Raw genomic sequence first — 13,247 nt, forward strand, 5'->3', positions numbered from 1 at the left:
ATTAGACAATACCATTTTTGTCGACAATCATTAGTGTAAAGTAGGCAGAATCTAAAAAAAAAAAAAAAGTAATGCTTCAGATGAAGGAAAGACTATGAAACCATAAAAGAGACAAAGTCTCTGGGTGTCACAGGAGATTTGAAATAACGCAAATGCCAACTAAAAAAATTCAGACTAATATTTGAATTAATGAAGCCAGGACACAGCTATGTATTTTGTGGCAATCTTTGCAATACTTCTTTTCCACTAACTGAAAGCAAGGATCAAAATCTTGAGTACAGATTTCCAGGAAAACTATGTGTAGAGTAAATCTATAGCCTCATTCAACATGGCTAATTTCAAAAATTAAATCTGGCTGAGCATACATACGAATCATCAAGGTTTATATGTTTTTCTAGATGAATCTCAAATTATGTCAATATAACATTTCTACATTATGAATTTAAAAATAATTCATAACAGTTCTACAGACCATATGCAAGTTTATTTAAATAATTTAACACTGCACAGAGAGCTAATTTATAAGTATAAAAATAGGTGGTTTAGCAACCAAATACAAGCACCACACAGAAGCAGATTACACATACACCATTAGCCCTTTAGAAGACTAAGGCAACCTTAGTATCTCAAGTAATTTTATGAGAATACTTTACTCATATGATAGTCAGACGTCATTAAAACATCTCAAAATATGCAGAACCCACAAATATTTTTCAGTATGAAGTCTTCTCTTCCAGTTTTCTTATCAATATATTAATGATTCTTCTTAAATACTGTATAACAGTTAGTCTAGATTGACAAATGGGCTATCAAAGCCACTATCTTGTTGGTTAGACAGAGGAGCAATTAATTTTCTTGAAGACTGTGGACACACTGCAGATGGTACTGTACTGCTCAGCTTTTTGAAATCTGACTTTAATATATCAGCCTTATGATGAGGTGGGTGTCCAAGAGTCATGCTGATCTTCCCTGGCGGGGAATACGTGGTTTCTTCTGACAGGTCTGGAGCATGACCACTTTGACATTTCATAGGTTGATGAATCATACTGTTTTTCTCTGAATCTAAAGGAAAACTCGCTGCTGAAAACTGTTTGAAATTAACAGATTCGTCCAGCATATCCAGAGTTTCTTGTGGCCTATCATGCAAAAATGACACTTCATAATTGTTGCAGGGTAGAGCGGCACTGTTGGAATGCCAGCTTACAGAGTCACTGAGGTCCCCTCCATCCTTTACCGGAGTTTCCTTAACACCCAAACTTTGACTTTTCTCAGATGCAGCATTTTCACTTGCCATCAGTGGATTACACTTGTATACTTTTAAACCAAGTCTTTCATTAGGACTTCGAAAAGTTATATGCGTGGACTCGGATTCAGAAAGACTAGGGGTATATCTAGGTGAGGGTTTATTTCCGAAGGATCCGAGAAAGGGGTGTGCAGTTGAGTGCTGGAGTGATTCAGAGACAGTATCACCGAGGAGGTCTATCTTCTTGTGCAAACCAAAGCCTCTTTCACCTTTGCAAGGAACAAACTCAGGAGAAACATTCCTTGGCAAAGTGTCTAGGTGTTTGTGACTGTTATCCCCGAACTGAAAGCGTGGATGTGACTCTTTGGAATGCTCATGCTTTCTGTCCCCGTGCTCTGCGTCCTCTAATCGCCTTTGTAAGTTACAGGCAGCCCTCCTCTTAGGAGCTTGGTCACACATACTTCTAGGGATAGTTTTTATACTGTTTGATTTGCTTTCACTGTGACACGATATATTCTGATTCACATCATTTCTTTTTGATTTTTCAACTCCAGTCAGCATCTCTGAAGTCAGAGGCAATACTATTGTATACAAGGGAACACAAAATTAGGGGAAAACAAAATTAGGAGAAAATTAACACTGAAAGAGGAGAAAAAATATATGTTTTTATGTATTTCCAAGGGATGCATATATATTTTAATCATTCTCAAAGAAAATACATCAATGCTGGACATTTAAAAATATTCTTTTACGTATATCTATTAGATAAAGCTGAGTAATTCTGTTAATGAAATCTGTTATTATTGCTATCCACCTGCTGTATTATTTTCTGTAATAGTTGGTACAGCATTTCAAGAGCCAACTGCAACATTTCCAGTCTTGCTGCTCTGATGTCAAATATGGAGTTTCTGATGGAGAAAGTTTGGTGGAAGAACCCACCCAACCCAAGACAGACAGACACAGACACACAGACACACAGACACACACACACACACACACACACACACACACATCCCTCTCACACACTTTCTCTCTTTTTCTCAAAGCTAAAGTAGTTTCTGATTTAATTAGCTAAGACACTAAATCTGATCAGAAGCAGAACAGCCACACAGCATAGAATCAGAGGCATCATATCTCAAAGTAGGGTACCCTGGTCCTTAAAGTCTCTGAAAAGGGTTTGTTTCTGCTGGGGACATTATTCATTATTTGCAGTTGCCCCAAATCTAGAAAACTCTTTTCTTGTTATATGCCAGTGCCCTTCTATAGCCAAGGTTCACATCGCCATTCCAAAATTTACACAAATAATCTCTGTGCTTTTATTTGAAGAACGTTTACCAACATCAATCTTGGGAATTCCTGAACAGTCTTTGCTTCAAGCTTTCCAGAAGTGCAAAAACCCCATTTCCTCACAGATATGTTCAAATCCTCCCAGTGTGACTGGGAATTTACTAATTTTTTTCATGTTTTTCCATCAGCTTTTGATTCATATATTCTTAAGTTATTTTATTTTGAACAGAAAGAATTCATTTATAGCTTCTTGGGAGGTTGCTCCTTTATCATTATGAACTATCATTTTGGTCAGTTTAATGCTAACTCTAATTTACCTAATATTGTATTTAACTCTATAATTTATCTAATATCAACATTGCATTGCTTGGTATATCACTTTCCAGCCCTTTATTTTGAATTTTTGACAATGTTCTTATCTGGAATAACATATGTCTAGAATATTTAAAACTGTTTGAAAATTGTGGTCTTTTAATAAGTGAGTTTAACCAATTCACATTTAGTGTGACTGCTGATGTTTCAACCTACTATTATTTTCTATTTACCCATGCTTTCTACATGTATTTTTCCTCTTTCTAGATTATTAGATTGAAACGTTTTCTTCCAAGTTTTACCCCTAGTACTTTGAAAATTATGTATTCTATTTCTCTATTAGTTAGCCTTAAATTTTTATACACATACTTAAACTTGTATTTTTCTAGCAATCTCTAGAGTTATCAGTATCTACATCTTCTCCTTGAAAATAGGTATAAATCTTAGCATATTGTTAGTTTCCTCTATAATATCCTCCTACATCTTTCTGAGAATACTGTATTTTTCTAACATTCTCAGGTCCTGTTGTTTGTTCTATTAATTCTATCTTTTTAGGTATAAGTTCTGTTGTGGATTTTTTTTTTTTTTTTTTTTTGCTTTGTCTTATTTTGAGTTTGGTATCTTTCTTCATGGTGCTGGCTTTCTATAAATATGTGGTAATTCTTGGTTGAATGCTTATCTTTCAGATGTCCTGAGCACAGTATCTGCTGCTTGTTTAAAGGAGTTGGAAGTGGAGTGGGAAGGAATGAGCAGCAGGGTAGAAAGACCTGATACCTGGTACTCTGGGATTTGGGCTCTCAGTTCCTCCTTGGTGTGGCTAGCCACCCAGAGCACTGCCCAGTTCCCAGACGCTTTGTTCCTGTTGCTCTTACCTAGCCCAATCTGAGGTTCAGGAAGAAAGGTAAGTCGAAATAAAGAGGGCAATCCCACCTGGTTTCAGCTGCTCTGGAACACCAGCTAATTACCGCATTGGTATCCCCTAGGCTTACTACTTCTCCTGGAACATACCACCTTCACACATAGAACAGTTTCAATATTGCTCCCACTTGTAACTATCATCTTCTGGGAGTTTTGAACTGAGGTTTCCATCTTCAGTTTTTTGCCTTCTTTCAGGGATTTCTCACAGCCTCTGATTTATCAGTTGTAACTTTTAAAAGCTCAGTTATAATTTCTTCTTTTTCTCCTTCTATACTGTCGTTTAAAATCTTTTCTATCATTTCTAGGGATGGAAGCAGCAGGAGGAAGCTGGTGGGTAAGCTCAGTCTGCCTACTTGAACTGGAAACTCTACACTGTTTTTTGGTAAGTTTCTAGTTCAAGTAAAACATGCACACAATAGGATAACTCAGTTCTCACTCCTTACATTCCCTACTCTCATACTAAAGATATTACATATCTAAAAAAGAGGGAGAGAAAAATCCTTCAAGTAACTCATTTTGACATACCTGACTGTGTCGTTTTGCTCTGGGATCTATTAGAAATAGGTGTTTCCAGCAATTTTGCCATCGTAACAAGTTTGCTAGCAGCATTCATAATCTTTTTCTCAGCCCTGTGGGGAATTCCAGAATATGAAATTAATACAGTTTAAAGGAAAAAAGAAGTTTCCTTAGCCCCAGGATTTCTGTTTTCCTATATGCTCTGCCACCACTTAGGGCAGCACAGACATTAAGCCTCTCTTAATCCCTAATGGCTCATCATGTAGACACAGTTAATTCTGTGGCTAAGGAAAATGCTTAGAAAATGACAACATGCTGTCCTGGTACTCTCAGGACACACTGTTCAGACAGAACTTACCCTTCCTCTTTTCCATCATCCTGCAAAATCTGCTGGAGGCAAATCAAATAATATTTGCGCATCTTTCGGGAGGTTTCTTGACGTTCTCGCAATACCTCTGCTTTTACCATTTCTGCAGCTCTTTCCTTACTCTCCTGAATATAACGAAGCATATCACCTGGGGGCGGGGGGAATCCCCACAAAATGCACGTTTATTAGCAGTTTTTCCAAAACAGGAGAGGCAGACTTCAGACCAATTTTCTGGGAGATGAAGTGACTGGATGCATAGTTTAAACATTATAGTTTTCTACAATCATTAAAATGGAATATTTCCGGTCACCATTTTGGTAGACTCAAAGCAGGAGTAATCCAGAAGTCCTTTTACAATGATGACAGACATATATGGTAACATGGCATATCCCCCAGGGAAACTGTCATATTTTGAAACACTGAAGCAAGCAGTTATCATTAATATGAGGCACAGATATTTATACATTCCAATTACATATTACGTCTAGTTAAGACAAGAGAAAAAAGAAATATACAGAAAGGGTAAGGCAGAAAGGAAGAGAGAAGCAGACAAAGAAAGAGAGAAATGAGGTAATATGAGCTGGATTCATATTCTTCTGTTTACTTGTGCTCTGAAAATCCATGTTTCATTATTTATTCAATTTTCTGGCAGCACTTTTGAGTATCCAACTAAATATAATACTACAATCCATGAGAGATACGTACAAAATGCTATTGCAGGGAGAGAGATGAGACTTATGATGCCTCCTGAAATTTGCATTTAAAAATAGTTCACAGCTTTCAAGTCTTCCTTTTATGTTTAACTCAGTGTGCTTTGATTGGAACTTCCACTATTTAAGGTTAACATTTTGTCCTAAATCCAGGACTACATCCTACCTCTAGAATATTATCAACCCTATTATATTAAGGATTCCAACTCATAATGGAATCTCCCTCAATATCAGTAAGCTCTTCCTGAAAATTACACATTCTATGCAAAAATGCTAAGTGGAAGACTATTTTTCATTACTTCAAGTGGGAAAAATTTTGATGGAGTACATGTCAAAACAAAACTTCCAACCAACTTCTAAAATGTAAAACAATACACATAAATACACAACAAGTTATCATGTTAGGATGAAAAAGAAAAGCTTAAAATTTCACTTTCCAATCACTATAATTGTTAACAAAAAGTAAATTTCTTTCTAGTAATATGTACTCTGTTAGTACTGGCAACAGCTAAGAAGCACATTCTCTATACTGATACTGAGTGGGCTTTTCAAAACATCCCCACCATGATTCTGATGATCTACCAATTATATTTGGAACTTGAGACCTTTCCCACTCATTCTGTTTAAAATGAATGCAATTTTAGTAGGTAAATATACATTTCTTGTACATAAACACTGGTATTGTTCTGGGACATACATACCAACTATGCAATATTGCAATTAAAAACCAGGAGGTATTCTACTGGGAAAACATAAACCACAGAAATGTTCTGCAGGATATGCGGCACCACCCAGTACTACAGGACTTGATAAATTTACATCTATGACATAATCCATTATGAAAATAATAGAGACAACAGAACAATTCCTAATTACATCCATTTTTCATGGTCCTTAAAAGTTTATGGAAGAAAGTAGTAATTGCTCATTTAAACTCATATGACATTTTCTTTGGTAGTAGTTATTTAAGTTGTAAGATTATGAAATTTTTAGTTTAATGTTAGTGTCCAAGAAGAAAAATCTTGGAAGCAGTTCAAGACAGCGGTACAGGAAATCCTGAACTCACATCCTCCCACGGACACACCAAATCTACAGCTACATATGGAACAACTGTCTCTGAAAAAGACCTGAGAACTAGCCCAAGAGCCACCCCACACAAAGGACAAAGGGGACACATCAAGGTGAGTAGGAGATGCAGAGACACAATCTTGCCAAAACCTTCACCCTTGGCATGACATCCCACAATCAGGAGGAATATCACAAAAACAAAGCTTCTCCCTGAGGAGCAAGGGGTTTGAGCCCCACATCAGGTGCCCCAACCCTTAGGACCTGCTCCAGAGAGAGGAGCCCCCAAAACACCTGGCTTTGAAAACTAATGGGGCTTACGTCCAGAAGACACAAAGTGCTGTAGGAACCTGAGATTCCACTCCTACAGGACTCACGCACAGACTCACTCAACTCAGGAACCCAGTGCAAAAAGAGCAGCATTAAAAATGCCTAGACCTTATGTTAAGGGAGATGTACTTGCTGATCTTAAAGCATCTGCCAGAAGGGCAGGATCTGTTAGAACTCTCCCAGGGAACAGAGGTGCTGGCGGGAACCATTTTTGTACTCTTCTACCTTACTAGTATTGGCCCTGGCAGGCACCATTTTTACACTCTCCCTCTACCTTGCTAGAGCCACTTGCCCCACCCTTGGACTCCATGGTGGCCCCACCATGCCAAACCCAGCCTGGTGTTCCACTGAAGCCCCACCACACCAAACCCAGCAGGTGTGCACAGTTCACACAGGGGACACCCCTTGAACACCTGGCTCTGGTGGCTAGAGGGCTTGCATTTCTGGACCCCACAGGACTGAAACAACTGGAGAGATAATTCTTGGCAAGCTACAACCCCCAGGACACTGCACAGACAGCAGCCTGAAACACACCCCAGTCTTCCTGTGGCCACTCCTTCAAGACTGGGAGAGGTAGCTGTTACATAGAAATAAACACATAGAGAGTCAAGCATAATGAAGAAACAGAGAAATATGTTCCAAATGAAAGAACCAGACAAAACCCCAGAAAAAACCCTTAATGAAAGGGATGTAACTTACCTGATAAAGAGTTCAAAGTAATGGTCATAAAGACGCTCACCAATAAGAATGAACACAGAGAGAACTTCAACAGAAAAATAGGAAATACAAGAAATTTTAAAGAGACTCACTTCAGATGTAAGGACATATACAGGCTAAAAGGGAAGGGATGGAAAAATGTTTCATGCAAATGGAAACCAAAAGAAAGCTGGAGTAGCTTAGCAAATTCCTAAAATTTGTGTGGAACCACAAAAGATCCCAAATAGCCAAAACAATCAAAAAGAACAACAAAGGCTGGAGGCATCATGCTTCCTGGTTTCAAACTACAATACAAACCTATAGTAATTAAAACAGTTTGGTATTGACATCACAGACAAACAGATCAATGAAACAATATACGGAGCCCAGAAATAAACCCCCTCACACATGGTCAATTAATTTACAACAAAGGAGGCAAGAATATACAATGGGGAAAGGACAATCTCTTCAAAAAATTGTGATGGGAAAACTGGGTAGCCACATGCAAAAGAATCAGACTGGACTACTTTCTTTATACCATAAACAAAATCAACTCAAAATGGATTAAGGACTTGATTGTAAGACCAGAAACTATAAAACTCCTAGAAGAAAACACTGGCAGTAAGCTCACTGACATTGGTCTTAGTGATATTTTTTTGGATCTAACTCCAAAAGCAGTGGCAATATATACAAAAATAAACAAGTGGGACTACACCAAACTGAAATGCTCTGCAGAGCAAAGGAAACCATCAACAAAATAAAAAAGGCAACCTATTGAATGGGAGAAGATATTTGCAAATTATATATCCAATAAGGATTAATTTCCAAAATATACAAAGAACTCATACAACTCAATAACAACAAAAAACAATCAATCTGATTAAAAATGGGCAGAAGATCTGAATAGACAGGTTTCCAAAGAAAACACAGATATGGACAACAAATATATGAAAAGATGCTCAACATCACTAATCATCAGGGAAATGCAAATCAAAATCACAATAAGATATCACCTCATACCTGTTAGAATGGCTACCATCAAAAAGACCAAGAAGTGTTAGTGAGCATGTGGAGAAAAGGGAAACCCTATGCATTGTTGATGGGAATGCAAACTGGTACAGCCACTATGGGAAACAATATGGAGATTCCTCAAAAAAAGAAAAATAGTACTACTATATGATCCAGCAATTTCACTTCTGGGTATTTACCAAAAGAAAATGAAAACACTAATTCGAAAAGATACACGTGTGCCTATGTTCATTGCAGCATCATTTACAATAGCCAAGATAGCCAAACAACTTAAGCGTCCATCAATGGATGAATGGATAAAGAAGATGTGGTACATACATACAATGATACTACTTGGCCATAAAATAGAATGAAATTGCTTGCTTGTGACAACCTGGATGGATCTTGAGGGCATTATGCTAAGTGAACTGTCAGACAGAGAAAGACAAATATTGTATGATTTCACTTATATGTGGAATCTAAAAAAACAAAGCAAATACAGAATAGACTGGTGGTTGCCAGAGGGGAGAGGGTTGGAGGGTGGGAAAAATGGGAGAAGAGGGTCAATAGGTACAAATTTCCAATCATAAATAAGTCATGGGGATGTAATGTACAGCACGGTGACTATAGTGAATAATATTGTACAGTAGTCCCCCCTTTTCCACAGGAGATACATTCCAAGACCCCTAATGGATGCCTGAAACCAAGTACTGAACCCTAAATACACTACATTTTTTCCTATACATACATACATGTCATAACATTTATTTTATAAATTAAGCACAGTACGAGATTAACAATAATTAATAATAAAATAGAGCAATTTTAACAATATATTTTATTTTATTTATTTATTTATTTATTTTTTGTGGTATGCGGCCCTCTCACTGTTGTGGCCTCTCCTGTTGCGGAGCACAGGCTCCGGACGCACAGGCTCAGCGGCCATGACTCACGGGCCCAGCCGCTCTGCGGCATGTGGGATCTTCCCGTACCGGGGCACAAACCCGTGTCCCCTGCATCGGCAGGCGAACTCTCAACGACTGCGCCACCAGGGAAGCCCTTAACAATATATTTTAACTAAGTTATTTGAATGTGATCGCTCTCAAAATATCTTATTGTACATATTTAATGTCTTTTCCATTTTAACTAAGCACTAATCATTCACTGTGCCCATAACTTTTGCAGTTTGACGTGTGACAGCAAAACTAGCATACACTTTTATTTTCTTTCTTCACAATTTCTCAGATAGAAGATTTGTTCTTACTGTAGATCAGCAACCTCACCATATGATTCTTTTTTTCTTTCCTTATTAAGTCAAGAACTTTCACCTTTTCACTTAAAGGAAGCACTTTACGGCTTCTTTTTGGCATAGATGAACTGTCAGCATCACTACTCTTGTACTTTGAGGGCTTTATTAAGTAAAAGGAGGGTGACGAACACAAGCACTGTGATACAGTGGATCTGGTAATCAAGGTGGCTATCCTGACTAACAGGCAGGATATGCTGGGCAAAGAGATGATTCATATCTGGAGGCAGATGTAGCAGGATGGCATGAGATTTCATCATGCTACTCAGAATGGCCCACAGTTTAACACTTATTAACTATTTATTTCTGGAATTTTCCACTTAATGTTTTCTGACTGCAGTTGACCACAGATAACCGAAACCACAAAAGCAAATCCTCAGATAAGGGGGAACTACTACTGTGTTGTATAGTTTGTAACTTTGTATGGTGATGGGGAAACTAGACATTGTGGTGATCACATACAAATATCAAACCATTATGTTATACACCTGAAACTAATATAGTGGTATATGTCAATTATACTTTAAAAATATATATATTAGTGTCCAAAAAAAAACCCCAGGATAATTAATATAAAAATAGCTCTATCCTTGTGCCACTTCCAAAATTTGGGGGGCAAACTCCAAATTTACTTGGGTAAAATCATCTACATAACTTAGAAAAGCTGTCAGTGATCTCTTCTAAAAGCAGGTAAGAACAAGGTAGTTCAGAAAATTCCCCAAAATTACTACTGCTAGTTACAAAAAAGACCCAAACCACCTTAAAATCTTGGGAATCTCTTTAGGGACTTACGCTTAATTTTTTTTACAGCTTTAATGTACTGCCCACGAAGTTCTTCCAAGGCCACTGCATTGCATGGCAGGCAAGAATGTTCAATGGTCCCTTCTGACAGTGACCTAAAAACAAACCAAAGATTGCAAAAACAGAGATTTTAAGTGAAAAATGTAACTTGAAAAAAATATACATATATATATATTCCAATAAAATAAGCTAAGATGTGCTAAAAAATTCACATACGAGGATCTTTATTATAATTATTTAGGAGAAAAATGCCAACAACTTGTGTTACAGTTACTTAAATAAATCATGATAAATCCCCATGATGAAAATCTATGCAGCTATTGAAAAGCACATTATAGGAGTATATCCAATGACACGGAGGAAGTGTTTATCTTATAATACTAACAAAAGGTTACAAAATAGCTTATATGATAATCTCAATTTTTAAAACATGTGCACATGTTGTGTGTGTATAAAAGGGCTTAAATAAAGGGTAAAGTGCTCGCTTTGGCAGCACATATACTAAATAAAGGATATCTTCTGGGGACAGGGTTTTAGAAGATTTTCTTCTTTTTTATACTTTTTGCTATGTAACAATAAAAGTAACTGATATTCTTGGTATGATATTATTGGTACGACTGATATTTTTTAAAAAAAGCAAAGATACTCAGAAATAAACGATTTCTTTGTAATAGTAAAAGCCTACCTTGGTGGTAGTGTTTTACAAAGTGTTCTCAGTTCTTCCAATTTATTCTTCACGTCACTGTTTTCTTCTAATAATTCTTCAACAACTTTACTGTTCTCTTCTAAAAAAGAAAGTTTATAGTATATTGGTCAATTAATCTCTTTTTCTCTCAGTCTTTCCCTTAAATTACCAGCGCAAATTTCTATAAAGGAGACTGAAAAATTTCCATTTGCTCCCTGTGTCATTCATTCCCTGATAAACCCTAATCTGACCACTCCCTGTTCTATTTTCTCAGCACTTTAAATCTATATTCCATTTTCATCTTGTTCTGGGTTACACACTGTCCTGGAATAAATTTCCAATTGTTTTATATGCACGTGTTTTGTTTTCCGGTTAGACTAAAGGCTTTATTTAGAAACACAGTAGGTTTCCTAATTCCATGTCCCTCATGGACCCTGGTATACAGTCTATGCTCATATAAATGATCACTGAACAAGTATCTCAATACAAAATTAAAAAAATATTAAGCTTAAGTAGGTGCCATTTTCAGAAATAATGTAAGATGTTCAATTCTTTGAACTTTTAAAAGAAGATGAGGAGATTGATGGAGTCCATGTGGTACAGAGAACAAAGCATGAATTTCAGAGCCAGAGAGACACGGGTTTAAATCCTAGCTTTTCTTCTAACCAGCTGGATGAGCTTAGGCAAATTACTTAATCTTTCTGAACCTGAGTTTTTTCATACGTAAAGTGGGGATAGTATCACCTACCTTGAAGATTATAATGGAAATAATATAGTAAGTGAACAGCACCTTATACAAGGCCTGGCAATATCAACATTTAATACCTATGAACATGGCACCCCATATTTCCTGCTACGCCACCCTTTCAACACACCCTATAAGTTGGGGAATGAATCAATCTGTTCCCCCAGTGATGGATATAGCTTGTATATTTCTAAACCACTCACTCTTACTCCATCACTTTTCAATAAATGCTCCCATGACAGTGGAAAATGGAATTTAAGAAACAAAAAACAACCACAATAACAAAAATATTATCAACTAATAGATTTCCATTAAGACAAACACTGAACTCAAACTATCAAATGACTTAAATTCTGACCCTGACTCCTTTTATCAGCCTGCTGTTTTGAGCTAACTATCAACTTTGTTGGATTATTTCTAAGTCCACGAATTATAGAAGTTATCAGCCTCAAAAAGCACTATGTAGAATAACTACTGTATGATCACAATGTATGGTGCTAAATATTATTATTTATAAAGATAATCACATCCAACTGCCCTTGTCATTTTATTATGTAAAACAGATTTTCATCCAATTTACAGTAGCCACACATCCACAGTTGGACAAATTTACTCTCTGGCCTCTATTAAAGACCTAAGCAATCACCACGGGAACTGTGTTGTTTTTTATCTCAAAATTCCTAAAACCCTTTCTTTCCTTAAAGTAATTATCACCTATGTCTAGCAGACTTAGCAAGCGGTAGGTGGGAGTAGGTGGCTGCTCTTGGGCAACAGGATTTACCGAGTGTGCTATGATGCCAGGTACTGTGCTAAGTGCTAGGACAGGATTTCATCCTTGTCACCATCACACTCGGAAGGAGAATAGAGACAATAAATAATGGCAAGCTCATGAATGTTACAAAACTCACAGGAGCTGTGGGGAATGTCTAACGGAGGAACCTGACCAAGTCTGGGGTAGTTAGGAAAGCCTCTCTGAGGAAGGCATGAGCCAGGGCTTTGATAAGTAGGGTTAGCCAGGCAATGTGACCCGATGGGAAGACAGATGGTGGGGTAAAGGAAGAGATGCAAAGAGGCTCGGAGAAAAGAGACAATGAAACCCCTGTCACGGCTCTGTTAGAGCAGGGGCAGTGGTAGGGAACAAGGCTGAGGGGTGGCAGATGTGGGATCATGAAGGGCTTCTTAAACTCTATGTTAAAGTGTTTGTATTTCATACCGAGAGCCAGACAAGTCACTGAAGGCTTGAAACAAGACAGTGTGA

At 37.3% G+C, this 13,247-nt stretch overlaps 1 protein-coding gene across 1 annotated transcript in view; it reads right to left on the reverse strand.

Annotated features, from left to right (window-relative positions):
* Nucleotides 1-483: 483 nt before the first annotated feature.
* Nucleotides 484-13,247, reverse strand: part of CEP152 (centrosomal protein 152) — a 96,327-nt gene continuing 83,563 nt past the window's right edge. Inside the window, exons 23-27 of the mRNA XM_060169054.1 lie at nucleotides 11,245-11,344; nucleotides 10,551-10,654; nucleotides 4,635-4,791; nucleotides 4,286-4,389; nucleotides 484-1,824 (exon numbers count right to left, since the gene is read on the reverse strand). Coding sequence (XP_060025037.1) covers nucleotides 785-1,824; nucleotides 4,286-4,389; nucleotides 4,635-4,791; nucleotides 10,551-10,654; nucleotides 11,245-11,344 — 1,505 coding nt within the window. The 3' untranslated portion in view covers nucleotides 484-784. The remainder of the gene's footprint in view (nucleotides 1,825-4,285; nucleotides 4,390-4,634; nucleotides 4,792-10,550; nucleotides 10,655-11,244; nucleotides 11,345-13,247) is intronic.

Source organism: Lagenorhynchus albirostris, chromosome 1 (assembly GCF_949774975.1).
Source record: "Lagenorhynchus albirostris chromosome 1, mLagAlb1.1, whole genome shotgun sequence".
NCBI classification, from domain to species: Eukaryota; Metazoa; Chordata; class Mammalia; order Artiodactyla; family Delphinidae; genus Lagenorhynchus; species Lagenorhynchus albirostris.